This window comes from Sinocyclocheilus rhinocerous, unplaced genomic scaffold (assembly GCF_001515625.1).
Source record: "Sinocyclocheilus rhinocerous isolate Xijiao unplaced genomic scaffold, SAMN03320098_v1.1 scaffold1333, whole genome shotgun sequence".
NCBI lineage: Eukaryota > Metazoa > Chordata > Actinopteri > Cypriniformes > Cyprinidae > Sinocyclocheilus > Sinocyclocheilus rhinocerous.
Window position 1 is genome coordinate 107,880 of NW_015625783.1, and position 17,520 is coordinate 125,399.

The 17,520-nt window shown below is 39.4% G+C and overlaps 2 protein-coding genes across 4 annotated transcripts in view; one reads left to right on the forward strand and one right to left on the reverse strand.

The window, feature by feature from the left end:
* The window catches only part of LOC107706031 (uncharacterized), an 18,070-nt gene extending 6,962 nt beyond the window's left edge, over positions 1-11,108 (forward strand). Inside the window, exons 2-9 of one of the 2 annotated variants that reach the window (XM_016509603.1) lie at positions 3,732-8,513; positions 8,615-8,860; positions 8,974-9,059; positions 9,535-9,606; positions 9,706-9,852; positions 10,012-10,143; positions 10,379-10,501; positions 10,933-11,108. In XM_016509603.1, the coding sequence (XP_016365089.1) occupies positions 3,732-8,513; positions 8,615-8,860; positions 8,974-9,059; positions 9,535-9,606; positions 9,706-9,852; positions 10,012-10,143; positions 10,379-10,501; positions 10,933-10,947 (5,603 nt within the window). In that variant the 3' untranslated portion in view covers positions 10,948-11,108. Of the gene's footprint in view, positions 1-3,731; positions 8,514-8,614; positions 8,861-8,970; positions 9,060-9,534; positions 9,607-9,705; positions 9,853-10,011; positions 10,144-10,378; positions 10,502-10,932 lie in introns of both variants that reach the window. The other variant, XM_016509594.1, reaches the window with a different exon arrangement.
* Positions 11,109-11,936: 828 nt separating this feature from the next.
* On the reverse strand, positions 11,937-15,726 carry LOC107706057 (Golgi-associated plant pathogenesis-related protein 1-like). 2 transcript variants are annotated; one of them, XM_016509627.1, is made up of 6 exons: positions 15,654-15,726; positions 15,380-15,570; positions 14,398-14,506; positions 14,187-14,290; positions 13,716-13,793; positions 11,937-12,213 (listed from the first exon to the last, which is right to left on the reverse strand). In XM_016509627.1, exons 2-6 carry the CDS (start codon positions 15,390-15,392, stop codon positions 12,053-12,055), a joined length of 465 nt encoding a protein of 154 aa, XP_016365113.1. In that variant the 5' UTR covers positions 15,393-15,570; positions 15,654-15,726; the 3' UTR covers positions 11,937-12,052. The 2 variants fall into 2 exon arrangements, with proteins under 2 accessions (XP_016365113.1, XP_016365124.1); XM_016509638.1 differs by having other exon boundaries at positions 15,380-15,561; positions 15,654-15,717.
* Between the last annotated feature and the right edge of the window lie 1,794 nt (positions 15,727-17,520).

Sequence of the window (17,520 nt, forward strand, 5' to 3'; positions counted from 1 at the left end):
CTCCGAGTCCGATCGACTCGGGTATTACACACAATGTTAAACAGACCCGGGACCCGAAGTAATAGATTGGGACCTGACCCGGACCCGGCTGACCATTTAAAATATAGCCCCGAACCCGTATGGATCCCGGGTCCTCGGGTCTCGGGTCCTCCGTGTAGACCTCTAGTGTACACACACTGCCAACACACATTTCAGTTCAAACAACTTGTAAAAGTACATGTAGCATCCTATGACCCCTTTAACAACTTCTACAATGGAGCTATGAAGACAATTTAATTATTTACACTTATTATATACATTGTGCTTTTTTAAGTTAATCAATTGATGTGCATTAGATGATTAATTGAACATTCACCTCTTGTAGGTAATGAGTTAGTCATCAGAAAAGAATCAATGAAGAATTATGAGAGGTTATGCTATTACACATACATTTCTAACATGTAAATTATTGAAGCCAAATATTTACATTTCCCCAAGCTGTTTAGCTGTAGTACAGTATTCATAGGCTTAATCATGAAGCATACAGTGGCACCACTTTTTAACTCTCTTTATATTACCCTTATTGTAGATGGATGCACGGAAGAAGACAAGAGTAAGAAGTACAACCAACACCAGTGAAGGCAGTTTTTGACATTAATTTTAATTTGTACACCAAACATAGATATCGGTTCAAAATATCGGTTATCGGTCTACTTGGTCTGTAATAATCGGCATCAGCCCTGAAAAACACATATCGGTCGACCCCTAATTCAGTCCCTCTCAATTACATCACACACACACACACACAAACCAAGGAATCAGAAGGTCAGACATTAGATGATCAGACAATTGGGGTTAATTTGTCTGTGCTGAAGGCTGCTCTGTAAAGCATGTATATTAACAAGGCCAGTTCCATACATAACCCACTGTGACTTTCTCAGAATAAAATCTATGAAACATGAAAGTTTTTAGCTATGAAAGTATTATCAAAGCTTTATTTGTTGACAAGTATCATATTGCAGCTGACACAAGAGACCTACCATTGGGGAATGTATTGGTAAGATAACAGGGATGTTTCATCATTTAGATTCACTTGTCTCTAGGGACAAAGCATTGTTCAGTCATCCACTGCTTCAGAAAGTCTCATTAGCATTTGTTTTAAATCGAAACAATGTATATCTTTCTTCACCTTAATAATTATGTTAATTATTTTAACAGAATTTGATGTTTGACGTCTGTTGAAATCAATGGAAAAGGAAAGATTTTATAGAATGCCCCATCTTGCATCAGATATTCCTCTGGACTTGCTGAATTACGCAAGTATGTAAGAATATGGAATTTGAAATGGCATTCGGAATGGTGATGATGCCTATTCACTTTCATTATTCCAGTTCATGTTTAACAGTTAAATCACAGGTTTTAGATTTTGGATCCAAAGAGCTGCTCATGGCAAACAGCAGGGGTCTGAGAGCGAAGGGCAATCAAGAAAGAGGTCAGACACGCATACACAAACATAAGTCCATCTGCTGTTTTATTTGAGGAGGTGCCTCGAGCAGGTATAACTTGCACACACACGTACAAACAAAAAACACACTTCTGCCTTTCCCTCTGGTGATTTTGCACTGCAAATGACGTTTTGAGGCAACAAAGGCCCCTCTCACTTGTGAACACTCACTCACACACACACACACACAGTGATTGCTTTGCATACAGCTCCAAAACAGTGCTGCCTTGTGCAGGAAACAGAAGGCATGACGTTATCTTTTTGAATCATGACTAAGCAGAACAATTAGCCTATAGTCTCTCTCTCTCACACACACAAACACACACACAAATACTGTCAAGTATGCACACACACGCACAATTTAGCTCGAATGGTTTGGGTGATGTGCACACACAATGATACAAACTATTATGGCACAATAAGATGGATCTGCCCTCTATTGACGTTTTTAGGACACAGGAGAGACAAGTGGGAGGGAATAAGATTGTGATACAGAGAAGAATATTGAGAGAGAGTGATACATATGATGAGAAGGGCAAAGAAGACAATGGACAAAATGAGAAAGGAAAAACTCAGCGAGGCAAACATCAATTTAAAAGAGTGTATATAAAGACAAGAAGTGTGCGTGCTTGCGTGTGTGTGTGTGTGTGTGTGTGTGTACACAAGCAAGCCTGCATTACTTCAAGTTATTTAAAACTGCAACTTTGCCTTTTAGTGTTGCTGATGTTGTCAAGTGCTCAGGTTAATCTGCTTGCATGCCTTCTTGCAAGTCTTTGATGTTGCAAGGACAAACTTAGAAAATCTTTATGTCCCAGCAACACATCAGTGGTGTATTTTCAAAAATCACATTTTTCAAAACCATTATGTGCGCAGTGTTATATGTGAAACACATTGTTAAGCAGAAAAACTGAAGATACAACATGTTAATGGTGATGTAGCAGTGTGAAACTGAGTCAACAAGAAGAGATTGTGATGATAATCCACATCGAGTCTATTGGAAGGTTATTGTGATCCTGGGAAAAACAAGGAGACTGATGTGAGAAGGGGGAAATAATCTAATAACTCCATTTTGCCACAGACTAACCCGTCAGATAATGAGTGCAGTGGGTGAAGAGCTGACTGGAACTACTCTGTGCTAATCATGTTAGAAAAATTCAACATATTTAAATGCACTGAATGTCATGTGAATGTCATGCATCTGTTGAGTGTAATGAGGTACATGACTGGCACTGCCTGTATCATAACTGCTATGACAGTTGACATTTCCATGCTCTTCAACAATGAAGTGTTAGGTTAGGTATTTAAAATAAACAGTTTCCCTAGTTCAGTTATCTGAGTACATGTACCCACACATACACTTGTCTAACTTTTCCATCCTTTTCATGTAAATACATTGTGTGTGCATATGGTGTTAGAAATCCAGAGAGGAAAAAGAGATTTCTGCTGACACTGCTGCTTATTTTGCTCTCTTTAAAATCCATGCTGTCACTCTGAGTTTGCCGTGCAGGCAAAAAAAGAGCCCTGTTTCTCAAAGACGTCCAATTACTCACTGGGCATTAAAATGCTCCCCACGGGGCTGACCATTCAGGCCTCATCACACCCCCACCAAAAACCCTCACTCCTCCTGAAGACAAGTACAATAGTTTAATCGTGATATCTTCAAGTTTGATCAGGACTTGTGGAAATTTATTGAATACTTGTGAAAGTTTATGTAGAAACACTCGTACCAAATGGCTATGGTATCACAACTTGCATAAGTATGTTTTAGTATGTAATGTTATCCCACCCTATATATTACACTACTTTTGAATAGTGCTGCTAGTTGTCATATGCTGTGAAATTGAAATTCATTTGTTTTGCTGGATTTATTGCATACAGCTCATTTTAAAACACTTAAAATGAATCTGCAGTTCAGATGACCTTTTGCAATGCTGTATTGAATATTTCATACAGTGACATTTAAGTGGCAATACTATTCATGTTTGGGGCTAGACAGATGGATAAAAAGAGATCAGCTGGCTGTTTGAAGTTTGATGTCATTTCAGAATTCTTTTTCAAAAAGGATTTTTATATTATACTATATTGTCAGGATGTTAATGATTTCTGTAAAAAAAAAAAAAAAAACAGTATAAAGATTTTCTTTGCCAAAGAAATTTTCATGCAGAAATGTGTAACCTCAATACTAAATCTAAAAAAAAAATTATATATGAGACCAAATATAATCATTCTTTTTCTTTTAATCTTTTAGATCTGTCTGGTCAAACATCCAGCTCTTCAGCCTCAACTCCAACAGACAGTGCCTCCAGTCCTTCTCCCAGCAGCCCTCCAATACTCTCCCCACTATGTACTCCTTTTGGACCCCGCCTGGTAATGGCCAAACCAACCACTTTTCCTCGCCCACAGCCTGAGGGTGCAAGTTTTGAATTAGAAGGGCATTCTGGAAATATCGGCCGACCAACAGGGCGGTTTGGTAGAGGAGCCTGCAGACGAGGTCCTATGAAAATGGAACGGATCAAAGTCCTAACTGGATCAGAAATAGAAAGTGACTTTCAAGAGCCAGAGACCATGGACTCCAGGGTGGTAATGGGGCAAGAGGCATTGCTGAGAAACATGGAGACACAAAGTGGAGTGCTGCTAGGAAAGCAGATAGGTCAAGAAACACTTAGTTCAGGACACCAGCCCTCAGAGCCTTCCATGAAATGTCATATTGGGCTAGATGAAAACGCAAAACTAGACACTGGTCAGGTGAGTTCTACTGTAGATCAGGCTAAGAGTTTGACTTCAGTTCCAGAACAAGAGAAATGCATAGGTCAGATACTTGAATGTCAAATCCTAGAGTCCAAAGTGAGAGATGCTGAATTGACAGACAGCAGTACTCTTTTCCCAGACAATGAGGGAGAGCCACTGTCTTTATCTCAGGGTGAAGTGCCTTCCTTGTCATTTTCCGAGCCTCCCTATGTTGTTGACCCACAACGTATTGGTGTCCTTCCAGGACTGGATCCTGATCGCTACTATACAGCCCCTTCCACCCCCATTAAGATGGCTTACTGCTCACATCTCAAGCAACAATGGCGCCCAGGGAGCCCGAGCCAAAGTCCAGGTTCCCCAACTGATGAGTCTGATCTGTGCTCCCCTCCTACCTCTCCCTCTGGTTCCTACATAACTGCTGAGGGAGGCAGCTGGACTTCATACACCTCCAGCACCTCCCACTCATGCTCTCCAAACTTAACAGCTGAGGCAGAGTTGCAAGAAGCTCCTGCTTGCTATGTGGGGTCCCTCTCAGAGATTGGCGACGAGCTTGGAGATGATCGAACTGGTAACGAGAGGGATGCTTGTCTGGGTAAACCTGATTTGCCAGAGTTGCTGGAAGATGTGGCCTGTGAAGTGGACATACTAACAAGGGACACCTGTAGTACTCATTGGGTGACAGAACATGATTCCACACAAGAGAGCAGCATCATCATGCGAAGAACAGACTGCCAGGAGGACACAGGGGTGTCTGTGGGCTCTCTGAGGCCTAGCGATTTCCAGAGAGCCCCTGATGCAACTCAGGCTTTTAGTGATCCACATCAAAGTCTTGAAATGGATTTCAATGCCTGTTTCTCAGAGCCATCGGTGAGCCTGGATCGCTCCCTAACACCAGACAATAATGCAGCTGCAGCACTGGATACAGAGAGTAAAACCCCTGTCTCCCACTCTCCAGATACTGTAGACATAAAAAGTAATAGCAGTAATAGTTTATATCTTGAGATAGGTTCCTCTGCTCCTCTGTTCTATGGCTATTCTAGAGAGGATGGGCTTGAGAGTGATGCAATGATTCCTGCTTCTATGTTGCCATTCCATGGAAGCCTGATAATCCAGGCAGATTCCATGGATATAACCCTGTTCCCCACTGATGATGAGCAGGGGAACGATGTGGATGCATATGCTGCTGGAGAGGAGGAAGCCGATGTAGATGAGTATGATGATGAGGATGATGAAGATGAGTGTGATGATGAAGATGTCGATAATGACAAGGCAGAGCAACAAGAGGCAGTTTGGAGGGTTGGAAGGGAAGTGGAAGGCCCAAATGAAGATGACACCTCTGCATCTTTCCTAAATTCCCTTTCAGAGAACTCCATAAACGACGGTGTAGATGAGTCCTTTGCTTATCAGGATGAAACTGAGGACTCAATTAATTCTACGTCTTATAACGGGGATGAAGATGACCATCTGTACTGCACAGAGAAGCATGCTGAACTCTCCCAACAGTTCCCTGGGCCAGATGAACCTGTGCAGTCAGTAAGCCATGCTAAACCTGAATCTTCTGGCAGTGAGAGTGAAATTGAGATAGCCTCCAGATCATCTGAACTTCCACGTGTAGAACTGCAAGGGAATCTGGCAGACTGCAGTGTTCATGGTGAAAGTGTAATCGCACAACAAATTTCAGAAACAAAGTTGCTGAAGTGTGAGCTTTCAAAAGAATCAACTGCAGAGATCAAAACAACTGATGAGGAAGGCAAACAGAGTACAGATCCCTCAACAGTCACAGTAACTTCAGAGAAAGGACAGCAGATTGCCACAGATGATCCAACATTATCTGTTGATCAAGACAAAGCAGAACAAAATGATAGTTCCATTGATTCCTGCGTGGCAGGTGCTACAGCTGCTGACATCGAGACTAACGTAGATGATAGCCAGGAATTGGATCAGAAAAATGGAAATAGTATGGAGTTGGACACATCATTGCAGTTAGCAGAAACTGCAACCAATGACCTAAATAAAGGAGTCCCCCAACTAACATACCTGGATGACTGCAGCCCCACAAACATTCCAGTTTGTGCCTATCCTGAACTATGTGAGGTGCCAGATAACTTAACATCAACAGATGTTTTACCATTTGAACGTTCCTTGAATCAAGATAATCTGACAGAGAATCAACCTGGCAATGATGATGTAAACCATAGCTCTCAAAATATGTCCTGCTCCACATACAGCAGACTTGTCATTTCACCAAAGAAAGAGAACTCTGAGAGCAGTATGACAGAAAGGGAACTTTACCCTGACAGTTGGACACCAAGGGATCCCTTGTCTTTAGGTGAATGCTGTGACTTTGAGGCTGAAAATCTGCTCATGTGTGAGATAGCTAGATCAGTGCACAGTAAAGGTTTGCCAGTCGCTCATAACATTGCTACTGGAGAAGACAACATGGGTGATGATGAGGACAACAACCGATATTGTGACCTCCAAGAGAAAATGGCAGACATTGATGTTGGTGTGGTTGAGTCAAACATTGCCAGCTGGAGATCGATTCAAGATCTTTCAGAGGCAGGAGGGGGAGAGGATGATGCAAATAACCTTCAAAATCCAGAGAGCAATCCGATTATACATTGCAGTTCTGATAAGGGTCTGGTGCCATCGTGGAATGATCCAGAAAAAACTTGCATGCCCTTAATCCTGAGTGCTCCATCAGACCTTACATTGAATATGCTTTCAGATGATGGGAAAGATGGGAAAGATCAAACTCCAAATACAGACTTCAACATTCCAGAGGATTTATCTTCAGACACATTAAGGAAGGAAAGTGATGAAATAACTTCTGAACAGTCTCAGGATCTGAAATCTTGTCAAGAACCTGATAATGTCACGTTAACAGCAACCATCTCCCTAGAACACACTGATCTTTGTGAATCTTCTACAAAAACAGTCATTTCTAACCAATCAGATAATCTTGGTCCAGTTTTAAATCAGGGTCATTCAAATTCTCAACAGATTACCTTTAGAAACACTGACTCTGTCTCGGAAAACAAGCTCACATTCAACTTGCAAGGAGGATCGTTTGGCACCTTCACATTCAGAAAGAAACCAACTGATATAAAGATTGTGACCCCCTCAGAATTAACAATTCTCCAACAGATTTCTGTCTCACATAAAGAGACAAATTCCTATGATGGGTCTTCAAATGAGGTTTTGGGGGAGAAAGTAATTCAGTTAAGAGCACACATCAAAAATGAAACAGTAACTGATGAAGCTAAAACCACTGACAGACAACTTCTTGAACAAGAGACTACAACTGACGCCCGGGATCAGGAGATAGATAAATCAGACTCCCATGAGAAGGGAAACAAGGGAACGAAAACATGTCAAAAGAGAGAAGAACAAGATTTTACAGAGAATGTTTCATTTCTGGAGCAGAACAAAAATCTTGATGATGATTCACATAAATCAGGTCTTTCTCAAGCTGACAGTGATGAGGCAACACCAAAAACAGCACAGATTGCTAATTCAGGTCATGGCACAGAACCAAAGGTAATTGATGCCCTTAAAACCAACATTGCAGATTTAGCCTCAATGGACAATGAAAAGATCCAGTGCCAAGGAAAGGAAATGGAGAATACAGGTAATCAAGCGCCAAGTTTTGATATATTTTCAATGAGAGAGGAATTTGGTGAAACTCAGCAGAAAGAGGATGTCTCTATAATGGAGAATACTGAACTTGATCAAACACCAGAACAATCAATTTTTCACCCCCCTGACCCTAGCTATATTGATCCAAAAGAGTCTGTTCATACCGAGTCAGTGGTTGTATCTCAAACAACAGACCTTACAAGGCCAGATGGGCAGAAAGAACTTCCAGACAGTTCTTTGAGCAGAGTAAGTTTGACAGAAAGCACAAGAGACATCAATGACAATCACATAGGGGGCAGTTCATCCCTCAGGGTGGACAGCTCAGAACAAGACAGGGTCTCTCCAACATGTTCATCCACAGTTGTCCAGGAGGAAGATCTCTCTAACCCCGTTCAGGAGTCACAGCCCATTCATGACATCTCCCAAACATCTGCTGCCTTCTCACATACAGCTCCAGACAACAAACCCAACCAACCTGACTATCAAAGTCCCCTCCGGACTCCTGGAATAACCAGTTTGGAATCAGCAGCATGGGAAACAGAGGAACAAACACCAACTTTGGTTCGTATTCAAGACACGTGCGATCATGAAAGTGAGAGAACAGTCATGACAGCAAAACCATGCAGACGTGAGAACCCTCCAGGTAAACTTTTGTTTGTTTCCTTAGTTGTTGAGTTTGTTTCATCCTAGGAATCATTAGTATTTAATTGTAGACATGTCATGTGTTTTTTTTTTCTTGAGTAGTATGCAAGGGACACCGAACAGAACAGTCCCAGTCCACAACATCCACTGGACAAACAGACAGTACCCATGCCCAAAGAACACTGAATCAGTCAGATGAAAGAGATATGCTCCCCTGCTTCAGTCCAAGACCAGACTCCCTCATAAAAACAAAGCAAGCTGAGCGACAGAGCATAGAGCGAGACGTGTACCCAATTAGCTACAGATCAAAAGGCCCAGAGGACTTGGATCTCCCCTTCAAAAACAATAGTATGTTCATCATCTGTTTTAGCCATAAGGCATCAGCATCTTTCTCAAGTACCTTCTTTATAGTCTCTAGCAAAGCAATTTTAGTGTTTATTTGTTTTTCTTTCCTTTAGTAGGTTCAGGTAATGAAACAGACAGTGATGGCTCAGTACCTGAGCTAGAGGAACCCAGTGGGACATTGCTGAGACCCTCAAATCCACAGGTGGGCTGTAGATTCATGAGTGATCTTGAGTGAATTGAATAAAACTCAAAATTACATGTCAAACTATACCAGTTGCGTATCTTACAATTAACTACTAGTTGGCATAGCAGTAGTGCATGTTAACATACTAATGCTACTTTGTTTATAAAGTAACCTTTGTCGTGTAAAGTGTGAGTAAAGCAACATGCACATAACATAACACTAAATGCTTTTTTTTTATCTTGATTTAAAAAAATAACACTTAAGTGGAACTGGACAGCTAGTATAAATGTTAAAATTAAGTAAACTGAACAAGCAGCAATTAATTACTTGAGTGCAGCAGAGCATTAGTTGGAAGCATCAACAAAGATATACTTGCATACATCATTGCTAAAAAAATATATATTTTTGCACTTTTGAGTCTAGAGTCTACTGTATGAACAATGTTAGGTCCTACTATGCTCTCTTTATCCTTCATATCTTCTTTTTTTCATAGCTCTCACACTCTCCTGCTGATGAGTCAGTGAGCAGAGCCAAACAGAGTCGAAGTGAGAAAAAAGCACGAAAGGTAGGACTGCAAATGCAGTTTCATGCAGTTTTAAGACTCACTGTATTGTGAGTCCCTGACCTACTGTCTCTTCCTCCATGTGGTTGTTATCATTACAAGGCGATGTCAAAGCTCGGGCTGAAACAGATCCACGGAGTGACACGCATTACCATTCGGAAGTCCAAGAATATTCTCTTTGTTATTACACGTCCAGATGTGTTCAAAAGCCCTGCCTCGGATATTTACATAGTCTTTGGAGAGGCCAAGGTTAGTATTTTCCCATCATTTTGTTTCTTATTGCATATGCAAGGATACCTTCCAAAAATCTGGCTACAGTGGCACAGATTTCCAATTGCAAGATGAATATTTAAATATTTATATCTGTTCATTGATCTTCATCTGTGCTTTCTGTCCGTCTCTTCTCAGATTGAAGACCTGTCACAACAGGTACACAAGGCAGCGGCAGAGAAATTTAAGGTTCCTCTTGACCCCTCACCTCTGCCGTCAGAAATCACACCAAGCCTGACAATAAAAGAAGAGAGCGAGGAAGAAGAGGAGGTATAAATCTTTCATTTCCTCCATTTAAAGGATAGTTGACCCAAAAAATAAACATTCTGTCATCATTGACTCAGCTTCATCCCGTTCCAAACCTTTATGTCTTTCTTTTTTCTGTGATGAAATGATGTCAGTAAATAATGACACCATTTTTGGATGGCCTTTTCCTTTTAGAAATATGCTTGAATGAATAAAGCAGCTAAATTAAGATGAACCATATTCTCTGTCTGTTTGTAAGCTGGATGAGGGTGGGCTGGAGCAGAGAGATATCGAGTTGGTGATGGCACAGGCCAACGTGTCTCGAGCTAAAGCAGTCCGTGCACTGCGCCACAACAAGAATGACATCGTCAATGCCATTATGGTGAGTGATTGCTTTTATATTAGCCATTCAGCATTTGTACATTCAGTGTAATGACTAATTTTACACTATGTTCCCTCTAATTCAAAATCCTATAAAAAAAACGGGACTATAATAAAGTTCCTCTTACATGTACTGTATTTTGTTTGTTTTGGACCTCACATAGACGTTTTATTGTTCCTAAATCAAGTAAACAAACTAACCCAAACCCTATTTTTTGGCATTTGTAACTGTGAAAACTATTTAGTCCCTTTATTAAGCTTTATTTTTATAAGTGATTGCTGTTAAAACAAGTTTTGTTTTGTTTTTGAGGTGTTACTATGTTTGTGAGGGCATTTTCAGTCATTTAGTTCCTGTAAACACAGCGATGGCTCACAAATATAAGCAAACCCTTTGATTGCTATTTATATTTCATCTTTTGTGTCTATTCTCAGGAGCTGACCATGTAAAAGAGGAAAAGACTTCTTACCCGCCCCTTGCGTGTTTTCTTCCCTAAGTAATGCCGCTATATTGCGCCGCCCAAACTCCTGCTGAAATAAATCCATTACAACCAGAGCTGTTCGTTTCCCAACATTATCTACGAATCATAAAAATGCACCTTACAAACAAAAATGTATCGTTATACATTTTGAACAAATTTTAATATTGCCTTAATGGCTCAGATGGTAGATCAGAGGATTGTAGAAATAAATGCTCATGTCCTCAAAGCTGATGGCTTGAATCTGACCTGAAGTTTTTTTTTTTTACTTTCCCCTGGGGTATATGTATATGTATCTTATCTTGCAAGCATAAATAGTGCACATGGCACTAAATTCCACTTAAATTTATTATAGAAGCCTGTTTTTAGCATGTTTTAAAGTTGTAATTGTTTGCTCAAATTACATGGACTGTGCACAATTGTGCAACTACAAATCAAAGATAATATTTTTACTCAATTTTGAATGCAATCATGACATCAGATAGACTATTTGAACACTGTCAGTTTTAATCCATATCAATATACATAGATACAAAGATGACCAAAGTAATAATGGTGAATGATCAGTCTATGATATAAAGGGATGTACATTACCAAAACTTATTTCTGCAACATCTCATGCATTTAAATGTCCTGTGCGGTCACACACGTCTTTTCACATTCAGCATGAATACTGCATCCAAAAGAAATATTCACATTAGATTTTAGTGGAGGTATGTGATTATATCCGTGTTTGCTTTATTCATAAAAAATCATTTCTAATACTGTTTTGTTGACATCACCCATGCACAAACAGGCACACAATGACCTTACCACAATGAAAGTTTAGTTTTATGGAAAGCATAACTAGCATTAGCTTCAACATTTAGTTTACTGTAAGCCTCTTTATATTCGAGTTAATAAAAGCCTAAAAATGTAAAAACAGAAGCTCTTTATTCAAGTAAGGTTTGTGTATTAAGGCCAACAATTACTGTGTTTGGTCCTCCAGGTAAAAGTCTCTCCGATTTCAGCTGTTCCCCATCCTGTTTCAGTTCCCCTCCCTACCTTCGTTCTCATTGTGTCCAGCTACATTTGGATCAGCTTTTAGGGGGCAGGACATTGGCCTGGAAGTGGCCCTGATTGGTAATGTTGCCGGCAGGGAAATAACGTGCCACTACAAAGGTAGAACCATCTGAGGCCACAGCTTTACCAACACCAAGTTTCTTCGAGCTTTTCCACACCATTGCAGTGAAGTGACCTAGAACAAAACAATGATTCTTTCATTAATTGGTGTGCATTGCAGCGATGTGTGGTTGTCACAAAGTGTTTATGCTTGTTTGACTCACATAAACCATGTGGCGCTTGTGTTAGTGCTCCGTTAAATATTTATAAGCTGAGAGACAGAGTGGAAACATTTGAGTGGAATAAGAGACTCAAGTACATTTTATGCATTTGGCAAATGCTTATCCAAAGCTAATTACTGGTGATTTCATCACTTTGTTTTAACCCCCTGGGATAAAACCCACAGTTTTGATGTTGACAACACCATATGCTACCAACTGAGTTACAGGAACACCCGTTCCTAAATTCCCAACAACATATTTAAAGGTTTAGAGTCAGTATAGACAATATCCACAATCTATACAGTCAGTCACTTCAAAAAATTTCGGATCAGCTGCTGTAGAATTGTGACTCTATCAAAAGTGTTCTGCCCTCTTGAGGTGGTGGCTAGTATTACTCATTTCCTGCAGGCTGAAGCTGATGACCGGTGAGGTGAATAAAAACTAAAGGGGGTGAGTTAACAGCTGTAAGCGAGAAATCACACTGTAAGAGATTTCTCATAGCTGAATTTTATGGGGAATTTCCTGTGCCTGGGAGGGCTTTGGAAAGCTTCATTCCAATAGGATGAGTCGCATCTTACACATTTTAAAAAATACTGAAGAATATTGTATTACACTGTCTGGGCCAAACTTATCTGCTGTATGTGTTTGTATTATATTTGGTTATAAAACAGGGGTTATGAATATAAAAAGGGTGCTCTGTCCTGTTAATGGAAATCAGCATAGGCCTACCTGCAAATTTTAGTTCAATGCAAAATTATTTCGGATGACACAACAGGACAGGATGTCACTCACTAGTGCTTCTGTTTTAAGTAAATAAATTAGAAATAATACATAAGTAAATGTTAAACTAAGTAAACTATCTCTAGCCCACAGAATACTGATGTGGAGGGTACTGTTTAAGGACGTTCTGCTCAAGCGGTCAAGCTGACATCATCATATAAGGAACTTTTCCGATTTTAAAGATTACAAAGACAAACACATTTTTCTGAGGATTATCATGCATGCATTAATTGACTAGTATGTGTGCTGATAGGATAAATTTTGAGTTCATGCTGACTTTAAAATATGCCATCCACTCTACTTTCCTGAAGCACTGCAAACCATTTAGATTTCAATTTTGTTTTTCTGAGTACTTAGCCAAGAGGTTAATAAATGATGTTTACATTCTTTCTTTGCTAAAAAGAACATCCTAAAACAGGCGAATCTGGTATGCAGGTTTTAGTTGCTCTGGTTTCTGGTCATTTGACTGATTTTAGGGAGGTTTTGGGCAGTTTGTGAGTGAATGAAGTACAAAGTAGCATTACCGCACATAAAGAAAGACCTTAAGATGCTGGTTCAGGTGTGTTTGATAAGAACTGGAAGTAAACATTGCAGATAAGTAGATCTCAAGGAGCGCCACTGCTGGAAATACTCTTACCAGTTGCAGAGGAGAATCCTGGCTGGTTGAAGTTGTACTGGTTCACTTCATTATACCAGCGATCTGACACATCTTTACCTGTCGGCACACAAACATGCACAGAGACTCTCATGTGAAATGGAATTTTGAAGTTTAAATTCAAATAATCCCAAATACCTTATTCTGTAGAATGTGTATTTGCAATCTAGTTGTTTAATTATTTCAATATTACAGTAAATCCAACTGGAGATTCCAGGGTACAACTTGAAGCTTTACATGACACACTATACATTTGGTGACGCATTACAAATCACTCCAGACTTGCCAGACATTCCAATCTACCTAGTAATCAACTTTAGACTGAACATGGAGGTAGTGCATTCATAATGAGTCCCAGCTGTTGCAAAGAGAAGAGGGCGGCAGTCTGTACTCCTACATCCATGGAAATATGTTTCAGATGGACATTTTTAAACAGAAGAAGAGGATTCATACCCGTTTGATCATAAGATGCCCATGCTAAATTTTCTCCACAGTTTCCTCTACTAGACTCAACACTGTGCTTCAAAATCCTGGTGCTAGCAAGGCTCTCAGCATATCTACAAGTCATTGAAGAGCATTAAACTGTAGTAAAGATGAAAGCAATGTCAAAGATAAGAAATTAACAGCAAAGAGTAGAGCAAGCATATAAAAGAAAAGATCTCACCGTGCTGCTTCACGGCTCAGTTTACTGCTGAGTTTTAAAGGTGGGGCTTGATGTTTTCTCCTGTATTCATTATGAGTCTTCAGTACCTCCTCACAAAAAAGCCTGGAGGCTGCAATATCAACAGTGAATCAATAGAAAGAGATTAGAAAGTGCTGCAATTTTTTCCTACTCTTTGCTCAACTCAAACATATAGTCTAAAATATTTATTACTCAAGGCTAGTACTAGTTTGACAACAGAGATGCCCAAACCAGGGCCCTTGATGTCCCTTCATTTGGCTCGCCATGCCATTTGAGTGGGGAAAAAATAGGGGGGAAAACAAGCCTTGAAGCATATCTTAATTTTAAGCAAATGTATTTATTTATTTATTTTTCTGCATTGAAATGTAGAGAATATAGGTGAATTTGACTATTTTATTTGAACATACTATAGTTGGCTACACAGTAATGCAACATTTACACAGCCCTCAGTCAGATTTTTGGTCCTTTGTGAGAATAAAATGTTAAAATGTTTCAGTAGGCCTATATTTCTGATAACAACATTTCAAAAAGTATTTCTGCTAAAAAATTAAAATAATACTTACATTTAATTGTTTTGAGCAAACAATAATTTATATAAAATATATTTTAGTCCTTTTGATAATTAATTTATTTTTGATAAAGAAGACTGAACAGTCAAAACCTGTGCTCTATTTGCAACAACTTTTAGACTGGACAAATGTTGCCAAACAGTTGTGCTTGCCACTATTGCCAAGGCAGAAACCCAACTACATGATGCTATCACTTAAACAAAGCAAGGATTGAGTAGCTAACAATCCCCAGCACACACATACAGCGTGATAAAGCTGGCATATACTCAACCTGCGCTGACAAAACTTCATTCAACAGCAGAGGATGGCAGTGACAGAGACTGAAGAAAATATATATTTGACAACATCACAAATGCTAAGTGAGACAGGGATTTAGAAGTGGATTGTGCACTTACCTGACTTCCCCATGGTAAGAAGACTCCTCTAAGTGAAGTAGTTCCCTCACTGTCACAGTCCCTGGCAGCTGTTACAATGCTTCACTCTTCTTCCCCACCCGTTTCTTTCTCTTCTCTTTCTCGCTTGTGTTTTTCCAGTAAACCAAGTAGCATCTAGCTTTTCATCCTCTGGAAGCCACACACTGAAACAACTTACAAACAAGCTTCAGTTGAGTCCATTTTAGCATTACCTACAAATGTATGTTCTCTTCTTTCTCTTTCCTCTTCATCACACCTCCTTCACTTTCTTTCTCTCACACTTTGTACAGGGCAAAGGAGATTCTCCAGTCAGGACTGTGGTGATGACATCATCTGTATGAGCCAAGTGGCCTTATATGGTGTTGACAGTAGCCTTGTCCAAATACCCACACTTGCAGTTTTTGCACTTGACCACTTGATTACTTAAAGGGTTAGTTCAGTCAAAAATGAAAATTAGGCTGCGTTTCACTCACCCTCAAGTCATCCTAGGTGTATATGACTTTCTTCTTTCAGACGAATCCAGTCGGAGTTATATTAAAAATTGTCTTTCATCTTTCAAGCTCTATCATTGCACTCAGCGGGTGTTGCATTCCTTCGGTTCAAAAGACGTGAAATACAAAAAAAACCCTTCCACAAAAAAAAGTGTCTCACACGGCTCCGGGGGGTGAACAAAGGCCTCCTGTAGCGAATCGATGCATTTTTGTAAGAAAAATATCCATATTCAAAACGTAATAATCACTTGAATCTAGCTTGCGCTCACTGTTGTACACGGAAGCAGTTCCAGGGGAATTACGTATGAGGTCAGCTTTGCGCATGCGCGGCTCAGAAGTGACGCACGCGGAAGTGCAGCGGAGAGGGCCAAGACTGCAAGTGTGGGTATTTGGACAAGGCTATTGCTGCTTTCAGCTAGAAGCAGTGAGCTGAAACCACTTACTTACAAGCTTTTAAAATATTGTAACCAAGCCCTGAATGAAAAGGTTAGATTATTACCTGAAATAAAGATTATAAACTCAAATCCTGCTTTTTTTTCTAATGATAAAAAACAACATTATACACAAAATTTCGTTTGTTTTTATCTGTTATTACAGTCATTTTCTATTAAGAGTGTGCCACTGACCTTGACGCAGTTGCTAAATGCATTTCTGTTGTTATCATTATCACTATTTAAAGGAACATGAAAATGAAAAAGGTTTGGACATTGGACACTAGGAAGCCAACTACTGTGGTATAGTCATATTTATTGGTTTAGCAATAGACCAACTTGATATTGAAGTAACATCACTGATCAATGTTAATTCAGATCAGATTCAAACAGCTAAAAGACATTTTAGTGCGATTAGACATTAGATTTAAGTATATTAGGCTAAAATATGACATTTAAAAAAAAGATACTTAAAAGAAAAACAATTACAGTTCAAAATCAAAGTAATAATAATGACAGAAAATATCAGTAACATTTTAGTAAAAATGTGACAAAGCGATTTAACCAGCTAGCCAACATAGACCTCTGGTGGACAAAATTAGAAGTAAAATATTTTTAAAAATAGTTTGTACAAAATAACTCAATACATGGTAGAGGCTGTAAATACAATGTGAACATATATGTAAAACTTAAAAGTTATTTTATATTATAAAAAGCCTATATCATTATCTGGGCATCTACATTAATGCTAAAATGTGATCCATTCTTCACTTAAAGGGATAGTTCACCCAAAAATGAAAATTCTGTCATTAATTACTCACCCTCATGTCGTTCCAAACCCAGAAGATCTCCATTCATCTTCGGAACACAAATTAAGATATTTTTGATGAAATCCGATAATACTTTTCGTGCGCAAAGAAAACAAAAATAACGACTTTATTCAACAATTCTTCTCCTCCAAGTCACGGTTCTGCCATTATAAAATTACGGTTGAACCACTGATGTCACATGGACTGTTTTACAGATGTCCTTACTACGTTTCTGGGTCTGGGAACATTTCAGTTGCGTTGCTGTCTATGAAGGGTCAGAAAGCCTTCGGATTTCATCAAAAATATCTTAATTTGTGTTCCGAAGATGAACGAAGGTCTTACGGGTTTGGAACGACATGAGGGTGAGTAATTAATGACAGAATTTTCATTTT